The sequence below is a fragment of the Otolemur garnettii genome, unplaced genomic scaffold, assembly GCF_000181295.1.
Source record: "Otolemur garnettii isolate 467f Iridium unplaced genomic scaffold, OtoGar3 scaffold00067, whole genome shotgun sequence".
Classification (NCBI taxonomy): Eukaryota; Metazoa; Chordata; class Mammalia; order Primates; family Galagidae; genus Otolemur; species Otolemur garnettii.
This window is the reverse complement of record NW_003852462.1, coordinates 6,500,377-6,512,182: the sequence shown is the minus strand read 5'-3', so window position 1 is coordinate 6,512,182 and position 11,806 is coordinate 6,500,377. Positions and strand designations below refer to the sequence as shown.

The 11,806-nt window shown below is 45.2% G+C and overlaps 1 protein-coding gene across 1 annotated transcript in view; it reads right to left on the bottom strand.

The window, feature by feature from the left end:
• SLC25A33 (solute carrier family 25 member 33) overlaps positions 1-8,832 on the bottom strand; it is a 33,075-nt gene extending 24,243 nt beyond the window's left edge. Inside the window, exon 1 of the mRNA XM_003793252.2 lies at positions 8,541-8,832. Within this exon, the coding sequence (XP_003793300.1) occupies positions 8,541-8,596 (56 nt within the window). The 5' untranslated portion in view covers positions 8,597-8,832. The remainder of the gene's footprint in view (positions 1-8,540) is intronic.
• Positions 8,833-11,806: the final 2,974 nt, after the last annotated feature.

The following is an 11,806-nucleotide window of genomic DNA, read 5'->3' as shown; positions in this document are numbered from 1 at the left end:
GCCTATAGTCCCAGCTACTTGGGAGGCTGAAGCAAGAGAATTGCTTAAGCCCAGGAGTTGGAGATTACTGTGAGATGTGATGCCATGGCACTCTACCCAGGGCCGACAGCTCGAGACTCTGTCTCAAAAACAAGAAAAAGAAAAAAGAAAAAATGGGAAACCCCTATAAACCAAACACTACGGTATCATCAATAAAGTTACTACCCAGTAAGCCCCTTCTTACCTATTAAGGAAAAAAAACTTAAGATGTGAAATGTCCAAAAGATAGTCATTGAAACAAAACAAATCAAATAAAGCATAGTCGTTAAGCTATATTAGACACATCCACTAAAATACTCTTAATTAGAAGAAAAATTCTTAATATTATACTAATATTTCCAAAGAAGATCCTTCCTGAAATTTAAAACATTTCATAGCAGAATTTGTTGTTGTTGTTGTTGCAGTTGTCGTTGTTGTTTAGCAGGCCCAGGCCAGGTTTGAACCTGCCAGCCTTGGTGTATGTGGCCAGCGCCCTAACCACTTAACTACGGGTGAAGAGCCAAGATCCCAAATTTTTTAAACCATACAGTTTGAATAGGATTAAACCCATTTTAGCACTGACTCACCTAAGCCTTTTAACATAATAACATCTACTTTGCCCTGTTACCTGTTTAGAGATGGGCACATGATTCAGCTCAAGATACTTAGCTTAAATCCTCCTGGGGGAATGACTGATTTAGAACAATGGGCATGTGTCCAAGTTGGTCCAATCAGAATTCAACTTAAGACTGTTCACTCAAGGGAGAGATACAAGGAGGCTGAAGCCATTCTGTGGCCATGCAGGGGCCCTCCTTAAAATCAAGCAGAATTAAGGCTGGCCGTGGTGACTCCTGCCTGTAATCCTAGCACTCTGGGAGGCCAAGGCCGGTGGATTGCCTGAGCTTAGGAGTTCCAGACCAGCCTGAGCAAGAGCAAGACCCTCATCTCTAAATACAGCTGGGCGTTGTGGTAGGTGCCTGTAGTCCCAGCTACTTGGGAGCCTGAGGCAAGAGAATCGCTTGAGCCCAAGAGTTTGAGGTTGCTGTGAGCTGTGATGCTATGGCATTCTCCTCTGGATGACAAAGTGAAACTCTCTCAAAGAAAACCAAAAAAAAAAAAAAAAAAAAAAAAAACCCCAAAAAACAAACAAAAAAATCAGTCAAGCAGAATTACAGGAAGGCAGAGCACACAGGGGTCCCACAGTAACACTGCTTCAGATAAGCCCTGGCCTGACGCTCCCTCTAGAATTCAGGTGTATGTATGTACCAGTAAACCCAGCATTCCCTGGTCACTCTTTGGCAGGGCACACAGACACCTGGACACATGTCCGCCTGTCATATAGTCAGGTGACATGGTGCCCCTCTAGAGGGCTGTACAGTCCTGTAGGACCCCAGCTCCCTGGCACAAGGCAAGCAGGCCTGGGGAGGGAGCCATTAATCCTATTTTCTATTACTTACAACTGAAAGCCTCCTAAAAGAGCTTAGTCAAAAACATCTATGTCTGAACTTTTCAAAAAGCTACTTAAAGAGTTTTACTATTATAAATAATCTTCCAAAGAACAGTTAGGACTCATGTTTTTAAGAGGCTATGAGGAAAACTTTCTGGATACTAATTTAATTCTGCTCCTAAGGTAATATTGCTCCATTCACTGATGCCGAAGTCCAGAGAAACCATTCTGAGCAAACATCTGAAGGATCTGAGTAGAGTAGCAGAAAGGCTGTGGACAGTGGTTAAATTTCATGACTAAGAGCAGTCACAAGAGATAGACTTCACTCTTTGAAGTCTATTTGCCTGACTTTCTAAAAATTCTAACTGGGTGGCACACATAGCTCAGTGGGGTAGGGCACTGGCCACATACACCGAGGCTGGTGGGTTTGAACCGAGTCAGCTAAAAACAACAATGACAACTACACTAACAACAACAAAAATAGCTGGGTGTGGCTGGGCGCCTGTGGCTCAAACGGCTAAGGGCACCAGTCATGTACACCTGAGTTGGCGGGTTCTAATCCAGCCCAGACCCGCCAAACAACGACAGCTGCAACCAAAAAATAGCCGGGCGTTGGAGAGGGTGCCTGTGGTCCCAGCTACTTGGGAAGCGGAGGCAGGAGAATCGCTTGAGCCCAGGAGTTGGAGGTTGCTGTGAGCTGTGATGCTACAGCACTCTAAAACCAGGGCAACAGCTTGACAAGGCTCTGTCTCAAAAAAAAAAGGGGGGGGGCGGTGCCTGTGGCTCAGTGGGTAGGGAGTTGGCCCCATATACTAAGGGTGGCAGGTTCGAGCCTGGCCCCAGCCAAACTGCAACAGAAAAATACCCGGTTGTTGTGGCAGGTGCCTGTAGACCCAGCTACTCCGGAGGCTGAGGCAAGAGAATTGCTTAAGCCCAAGAGTTTGAAGTTGCTGTGAGGTGTGACACCATAGCTCTCTATCCAGGACAGCAGCTTGGGACTCTGTCTCAATAAATAAATAAATAAATAAATAAAATCTATTAACTGGATTTCTTCCGCAACATTTTTTACCGAACATTTTGTTTTCTAAAAAAGTACCTTCTCCTCCCTATTTCTCTACCTCCCCTCATTCTTCCTTGGCAGAACTGATGTCTGATGTGTATTGTTTTACCCACAGCCCTTGATTGTTTCCCCAGAGGATTAGGCTTTTCCCCTCCAGCTGATGATAGCACAGCTAAGAAAAGGTACAGTATTAACACTACGCAACACGGGGGTTTTCTACTATCTTTACATGACGGAGTTACAAAAAACACTTTTTTTTTTTTGGAGACAGAGTCTCAAGCTGTCACCCTGAGTAGAGTGCCGTGGTGTCGTAGCGCACAACGACCTCCAACTCTTGGGCTCAAGTGATCCTCTTGCCTCAGTTTTTCTACTTTTAGTAGAGATGGGGTCTCACTCTTGCTCAGGCTGGTCTCGATCTAGTGAGCTCAAGCAATCCACCACCCAGCGTGCTAGGACTACAGGTGTAAGCCACCTTGCCTGTCAACAAAAAACATTTTAATTACACAGATTTTTATCTTTTAACAGAGTTTCAAATAACAAGGATAATTTTTTTTTTTCCTTGAGACTGAGTCTCACTCTGTTGCCCCTGTGACAACCTAGGTCACAGCAACCTCAAACTCCTACGCTCAAGTGATTCTCCTGCCTCAGCCTCAGGAGTAGCTGGGACTATGGCATCCAACACAATGCCAGGCCAATTTTTCTATTTTTAGTAAAAATGGGGCCTCGTTTTTGTTCAGGCTGACCCTGAACTCCTGAGCTCAAGTAATCTACCCACACCTTAGTCTCTCAGAGTGCTAGGATTACAGATGTGAGCCACCAGTCCTAGAAAAAAAGGACTATTTTCAAAACTAGCTGTATTCAACAAGAACCAGTTTCCTACACATACTCACAGGAGGCACTAAAGCCGAAGCCAGTGTATTCTTTATCGTAATCATTACCCCGGCAATCGATTCCCACACTCAGAGCTATACATATGTACAAAGGGTTCTGCCAACAACTGGTACTGCCAGATACCTGGTAATCCTAATCTTTAGAGTTTTTGATAATTTCTCTTTTTTATCTACTGCCTCTGTAATAAATGCTTGAAAAACATTTGTTGCATTTCTGTACACACTATAATTTTCTACATGGTTTTATCTGAATAGCTAATGCAGGCTCATGATATTTTGATTATGCAAAGTCTGAATTCACCTGAATAAAGCACAAGAATTTTTGATGTAGCTAATTCTCTGCTAGATGCTATCTACTATTTTGTATCTCATTTAGGAAGAAAATTTTCAATAGCACTCAAATGAATAAAAACTCTGATACTTTCTGAACCTGAAGAGAATCATCTTTCACAAATAGACAAATCCAAAATAACATTACCTTATGTCCATACAGTTTCAACAAACCTTAATATGGAACCAGGTCATAATTCACAAATAATCTGTACTTTGGATGTACCAGTAAGAACACAGACATGACTCCTACTCTCATGAAACTTAAATTCTAGCAGGGATTTTTCACCTAAGTACCAAATAAATTTTTTTTTTTTTTTTTTTTTTGAGACAGAGCCTCAAGCTGTCACCCTGGGTAAAGTGTCATGGCCTCATAGCTCACAGCAACCTCAAACTCTTGGGCTCAAGAAATCCTCTTGCCTCAGTTTTTCTATTTTTAGTAAGGATGAGGGTCTCGCTTTTTGCTCAGGCTGGTCTCAAACTCAAGCAATTCACCTGCCTCAGGCTCCCAAAGTGCTAGGATTATAGGCGTGAGACCCCACTCCCGGCCCGTGCCAAATAATTTTTAAAAATGTGTGTCACAAATAGGATGAAATCAAAGTCAACTTATATTCATAGCACAATATTTATATAAGACTTATCAAATCTATACTTAACAAAATTTCTTTAAGCATTTTGAGTAAGTCTTGCACCTTCTCTACATCATTCCCCTAGAAAACAGATTAACATGCACATCTCTGTGTTCTCTAACACTTCAAAAATAACCAACCATTAGCTGCTGAAGATCAAATTTATAGGGACAAGTACCCAAGTAGACCTGGCAACAGCTCCCCATAACAGGAGGGAAAACACCGAATTTGGAAAATATCTGTGGATTATAGTTTCATAATCTTAAAAATACACACACCACATTCCCATCAAAATACATTTTAAAGGCTATTTTTTGTTTAGTGACCAAAAAAAAAAAAAAAAAAGCCAACAAAATAAGACGTAAAGCATCCAATCTAGGCCATCTACTTCTAAATCTAAGGACAGCTTAGCCCAGCTATTTCAGGTGCTGCGTAGACTTCCTAAGCCACCACCCTGCTATGTTAAGCACTTGTCCAACAGGTGAACGATATCCCTAGCACTAACCAGACAACCGGAACTCCCAAGTCATTCAATAGGAAGGGTGTGCGGGATTTTCATCCACATTAAACAAATCAGGCCTACACACTGAAGGGCCACTTCAGAGCATTTCAGTGTGTTTTGGTTTTGTTTTTGAGACAAAGTCTCAAGCTGTCACCCTGGGTAGAGTGCAATGGTGTCATAGCTCACAGCAACCTCCAACTTGGGCTCAAACGATCCTCTTGCCTCAGTTTTTCTATTTTTAGTAGAGACAGGGGTCTCACTTTTGCTCAGGCTGGTCTCAAACTCGTGAGCTCAAACAATCCACCCACCTCCGCCTCCCAGAATGCTAGGATTATAATAGGTGTGAGCCACCGTGCCCAGCCCTCAGTATTTTCATGAAATGGTTTAATTACAGTAGAACCTCTGTAAGTTGACCACCCAAGGGAATGTAACACACTGGTTACAGAGGTGGTCAACATAAGAAACCAGGCCTTTTGTACTGACAGCTACATGTGGTGAATGTCTGGTCTATGAAAATTAGGTCATCTTAAGGAAGTGGTCACCTTCCTGCAGTGGACCCTACAGTGCAGGGTCTGCTGTAGTAGAAAAGGAATGACAGGTCTTATTTGCCATGTAGCAACAAACTGTGTTTCAGTACTTTGTTTTGTTTTAATAATACCACACAGACTTGGGGTACAGAAGAAAGCAGAAGTAGCAAAAACACTAAAGGTCCTAAAAATCAACATCAAATGAATGAGATTCATTCATGTAGCAATAACCCACCCTAAGAGACAGTTTATGCATGTCTTGTTGAGTAACAAAAGTGTTAAAATGTTTTAACTCAGCAATTGTACGTGTTCTGGTTTATCCAAAGGCAACAGACACAGTACAAATGTACACATAAGGACGTCTGGTTATTTATAATGGCAAAGATTGAGCAATGATAGGAGTCAGAAATTATGTAATCAGAATAAATTAGCTAGCCCTATCGTAAATGACTCTAACATCCACTGAATGTGTCCCTGGGCTTAGAAACCAAGTTCACCTTCTTCACTGCAATCTCCCCACAACCCAGGCACTGCGCGATAGACAAATGCCATCGATTAATGATACAGAATACACTACCACACTGCCAGTACAGCTCAACATACCACATTACGAAGACAGGAATTTAAAGAATATGAGCCTATTTTTAAATGAAATTACACCAGTTAACATAATTGTATGTGTAGAACCTTTCCTAAAGTGTTTATTTCTAGGTGTTATGTGTGAGTGGTTTTTCCTCACATTCACTTTGTGTGTGAGAGAGAGAGAGACCGAGTCTCAAGCTGGGTAGAGTGCTGTGGTGTCATAGTTAACAGCAACCTCCAACTTGGGCTCAAGTGATCTTTTTGCCTCAGTTTTTCTATTTTTAGTAGAGACGAGGTCTCTTTTTTGCTCAGGCTGGTCTCAATCTCAGGAGCTCAAGCACTCCACCCACCTTGGCCTCCCAGAGTGTTAGGATTACAGGTGTGAGCCACTGCACCCGGCCTCACGTTCACTTCTTTATGGGTAATACACTATTAAAAATACAACTATTACTGGTTAATGTAAGAATATTTTTCCTTTCACAAAGAATCCAACAAATTGTCTTTAAAAAAACCAAAGTGGCCAGGTGCATTAACTATATAAAAGACCCGTTCTACACTAAGTTCCTTTCATGTTCTATCCTAAAGGAAAGTGAAATAAAATATTTTAGATTAGTTGAGAGGCTGAGACAAGGAGATCGCTTGAGGCCAAGAGTTTGAGTTTGCTGTGAGGTAGGACACCCTTGCACTCTACCCAGCACGGAGTGAGACTCTCTTAAAAAAAAAAAAAAAAAATGGGAGGGGTGCTGGTGAGAATGGATTAAAATCCCGTTAGTTACTCTGAAAATACCCTTTTAAAAACTGCTTTCTTTCTTTAATCCCTAACTGCTGCTAATAAAGGAACTGAAGCTTGTTAAATACAATGGCTTCAGGCACTAGCCTAATAAACTGCCTACATCTTAATCAATCCAGGCGAGCTGTGCTGCCCACTGCAATTTTCCTCCACCGCGAGGTAAAAGGCTGGTGCTCCAGTAGAATTGGCAGCCAGAGGGCACTGCGAAGGGTGCACAAGGACAGGGCCATCAGTTCCGCAGTGAGCCCCAGGAGAGGCTGCTCCAGCATGTAACTCTCTGGGTTTGGAACAGAGACATTTAAAAAAAAAAAAATTCTCCTTCTTGGCTTTGAAAAGTGGAAAACTTTAAAAATATGGCCAAGTTGTTTAAAATCCCCAAGAATGACAAATGTATATAGAGTGTCTTAATTTAAGAATGCATACCCCTGTGTTATACTACTCTCAAAGGAAGTATCAACCCGGACAGGGAGGAAGGGTTGAGAGGGAATGACAGGAAAAAGATGAATGAGAAATTCTTCCTATCTATGAACCACCACCAAAGTTTTCAGGTTGTAGAAAGTAAGCCTCGCTAGACACAGTGGCTCATGCCTGTAATCTTAGTAGTCTGGGAGGCCTAGGATGGAGGATCCCTCCAGCTCAGGAGTTTGAGGTTACTGTGAGCTAAGCTGATACAAAAGCACTCTAGCCTGGGCAACAGAGTGAGACTGTCTCCAAAAATACAACCAAACAAAAAACCCCCCAAAGCCAGCTAGTGACTGCATACAATAAAAGCACAAAGAATTCAGGAGCTTTCATCACAGTTACTGTGGACGATAAGTTTCTTAACCATTGTTTGTAATAGGGAACATATCTAGGAAGCAGTCAGACTGCAACTAGAATACTCAAGTCCAGATGATAATCCAGGATAAATTATATTTTTTGCAACATGTCTCGTACACTTAAAAATTGCTGTTACCGAACTGAGTCCAACATCTGCAATACTTCAAAAGGACCCAAAGCCACAGGTTATAATAAACGAAAAAAAATTATGAATACTCAAAAAACATTTTAACTTCTATTTTTTTGGTGGGCGGGGCGATCAGCTCTCAGCCCCTCACTGAAAAAATTTATGGTGCCTGAGGAGCGAAATAAATGCAGCTTTCAAAACAAAGCGCATTTTCTTAACAATTATTTGGTCTTCGGCGCTGGTCTTCACCCGCCAGCGGGTGAAAAGCTTTTCAACACACCTTCTTGACCTCACATTCTTACATGGTCCCTCTTTTAACCACCCCACGTGTTGCTGGCCAGCATCACTAGCACTTTCCAGGCCCTTGTTGATGTCTGGATTATCCTACGCAACCATGAGGACCCTAGGGCAGACCCGACATCAGCAAGCCTACTACCCAGGGCTCTGAAACGCAGCACTTCGGGGAAAAGCCACGACGGGAGTGGACAGGCAGGACCGCCCCCGAGTGACACTCACATCAGCCACTAATTGTTCAAAAGGAGAAAGAGCTGGGGATGCCGAGAGGAGGAGAAAGATGGGCGGTGGGAGCGCGATCAGCGCGGGGGAACTGGGGAACAATCACCCTCCAGGCATGCGGTCAGGGTGTGGTGAAAATGGGAGAGGCCCCGACCCTCCCCAGCGGCCCCCGACGCCGAGACTTCCTCCTCCTAGGCACCGGGGAGAGCAGGTAACCGGTGCAGGAGGCCGGCGCCGCGCCCGGGGAGTAAACTGACGGGGTCGCGGGTGAAGGGGCGCACGGTATCAGCCCAGGGTACATACCCTCCGGCGAAGAGGTGAAGCAGCGTGTTCTCCTTCTGCTGAGTGCCGGTCGCCATGGCCGCGCCGGCTCAGCGGCCCGTCGCCGCCCGGTTCCGTGAGCGCCTGGTAGCTCGAGGGATGCGCGAGGTCGCCGGGTCCGTTCGCCCTACTGCCCTCAGGCGGCCGACAGCGCAGCCTCCATGCGCGCGCGGGTCCCAACGCCCCGCTCGGCTCGTTCGGCTCGCTCCGCGCCCTCCGCGGCGTGGCCGCCGGCGCCTCACCGGCCTCTGCAGCGAGAGCCCGGCTGCAAGCTGGAGCCAAGCGCGCCGCCGTCACGTGGCCGCGGGCCGGGCCGTGACGTCATGCGGCGCGCGCTGGCCGAGCCGGGGCGGGGCGCGGCGGGGGTGTGGACCCGGATCCGGCACACCTATTGGCCAGAGGGCGGATGTGGGCGGGACCACTGAGCAGCCTGGAGGGAGGCCTGCCCTGAGCCGCCGGGCTGGTGCCGGGCCGGCCTAGGCCAGATCTCGAGCGTTGAAAGATGCGGAGAAAGGCGGCTGTGGCTGCCTGGCAGCAAAGTCAGGCTTGGCGAAGCCTAGTGAGGCCCTACACCTTATCTTTTTTTTTTTTTTTTAAGATTACTTTGTGCTATTTACTTGTGCAAAATGTTATACAGATTACATATTACATCTTACATCTCTGTATCCATCAACCCGTCGTAGGGAAAAATCATGATCTAATCAACCTAAACCCCAAGTGTACCCACAGGTCATGATGTGATTTTTGATCTTCCTATAAATAGTGTTGAATGCTACGTGTATTTTGCAATATGCGTTTGGCCTATCTTTTCTGATGATTTTGAGTCCAAACTCAGGTATCCAAACCGCTCTTCTCTGTGTGTGCCCGGGACCACTATCAAACTCAGCCCTGCCATCTGGAACCTCCAGGTCTTCCCCCAGATGATGGCTTTCCCTGGCCACCCTTACAGCACGATCATGTGACTAGTTTGCATTAGGTTTCTGCAGTTATTTGTTGATTTAAGTTGTCCTTCCCACCCTGTAATGCAAGCTTTAAGAGAGCAAGAACCTTGTTGCATTTCTTCAAGGTTTTTCCTGACACGGTACCTGCCATCTAGTAATGCCCAAGGAACTAATGAATAATGTCCCCAATTGAACTTTATCATTCTTCTCCTCCCCCACATATGCTCTGCCTCTCCTATTTCCTGTCCTGATGAGGCATCATTGCCAGAAGCTTTCTTGTTGCCTTGGAGTCTCTTCTCTCTCTCTCTTTCTCTCAGCAACCCATCACTCAACTGGGACTTTTAGCTCCCAAAGTTCTCCCAAATCCATCCCCCCATCTCCTTTTCTGTGTTCCCTCCTCTGCTGCTATAGAATTCAAGTCTTCATATTCTTCATCAAGTTTGTAGCAAAAATCTTCTACCTGTTCTCAAGGAGCCACTTCTTCACCCCTTTAATCTGTTACCCCCACTTTCATTCCACTCCAGAGGCACCAGATATAGAACTTAAGAACTCTTTGTTTTTTGTCTCCCAGAGCTATGGAAAGCAGTCCCTTGACCAGACCAAGCTGCTCAATGTCCTGTGTGTAAACACAGAGCTTAAGTAGCAGGAGAATTGTGTGCAAACACAGGAGTTATGGAGCCAATCTATATTTGATTGCTGGGACTCTTTAAATAAAAACAACTCTTGGGAGCAGTCATGCAAATACAGTGATTACTCAATTAAAACCATTGCTCCCAGGCCTAGAAGGAGAAACCAAACTAATGCTAAAGATATATATGGAAAAAGAAATGAGGAAGGAAAGACAAGGGAAAAGGTTAGTTTCTTTCTTTTTTTTTTGAGACCAAGCCTCAAGCTGTCCCCCCCGGATAGAGTGCCGTGACATCACAGCTCACCGCAATCTCCAACTCCTGGGCTCAAGCGATTCTCCTGCCTCTGCCTCCCAAGTAGCTGGGACTACAGGCACCCACCACAACGCCCAGCTATTTTTTTGTTGCAGCCACCATTGTTGTTTGGCGGGCCCTGGGCTGGATTTGAACCCGCCAGCTCAGGTATATGTGGCTGATGCCTTAGCCGCTTGAGCCACAGGCCCAGAGCCAAAAGGTTAGTTTCTTAGTGCTTCCTGGTTCTACCAAATCATAAGTTGCTTAGGAGTCACATTCTTCATTGCTAAAGATGATTTATGAGGCAGTGGTAGAGCCAGAGGAGAGTACTTCCAAGCTGTTAACTCTCAGAGGGAACTGCTTCTCTCTGGGCAGGATTCTAAGTCCTAGGTGATACCATCCTCAGAGCACAGCCCTCCACCTTCCCTCCTCTCTCACAGAGCACTTTAAGACTGGGACCCACACTCCTAACTCTAAGGTAGCACCTGGCCTCCTGTCCTGTCTTCTTTTCCCAAGGATTAGCAGTTTGCTGCTCTGCTGGAGACATAAACAGGTCTCCCCCAACCTCCTCCTCACTAGTGCTCCCCAAGGTCTTTTGTCTGTTAACTCATTGTATACTCAGGATGTTTGTTAGTCCTGTTGCCTTGGACTCTCTCTTGTGGATAAGCAGGATAGATTTGCCCAAGGTCACAGGGCAAGTTAGTGGCTGATGCAAGGATCTTTCATGCCTTGGAGCCTTTGAACAGTGTTTCCCTGGATTAAGCTGATTCCATTCCTTTGCTGGCCAGACTCCTTCCATACCATCTCAGGTCTTGGCTTCTTGGTGAAGCCTCCTGGTGCTTGGTGAGGAAACTGAGTGTTTCTTCTGCTCCCTGGGGCTATGCACCATATGGCTCCCAGCATTCATTCCTAGGCATACGTGTCAGTGAGAGTGAAGACTGGGACATTTTCAGAGGGAATTCTGGAAATTTCTATCAAAATGTAGAAGTGCACATGTCTTTTGAGCCAGCATCCCACTTTGAGGAGGCTCTCTGATCCATTCATTCCATACATATTTACAGAGCCTTTACTCTGCTGTGAGTGTTCTTGGAGGGATAGCAGAAATTCAAATGAATAACCCCGTCCCCCAACAGAACATTAGTGATTAAATCCAACAATATAGAAAAAGGATAATATATCCTGACCAAATGAGGTGTGAAAGATTGGTTTAACATTCAAATATCAGCCCATATAATTCAGCATATTAAAAGAATAAAGGGGCTCGGCGCCTATGGCTCAACCGGCTAAGGCGCCTGCCACATACACCTGACCTGGCGGGTTTGAATCCAGCCCGGACCCGCCAAACAACAATGATGGCTGCAACCAAAAAAATAGACGGGTGCTGTGG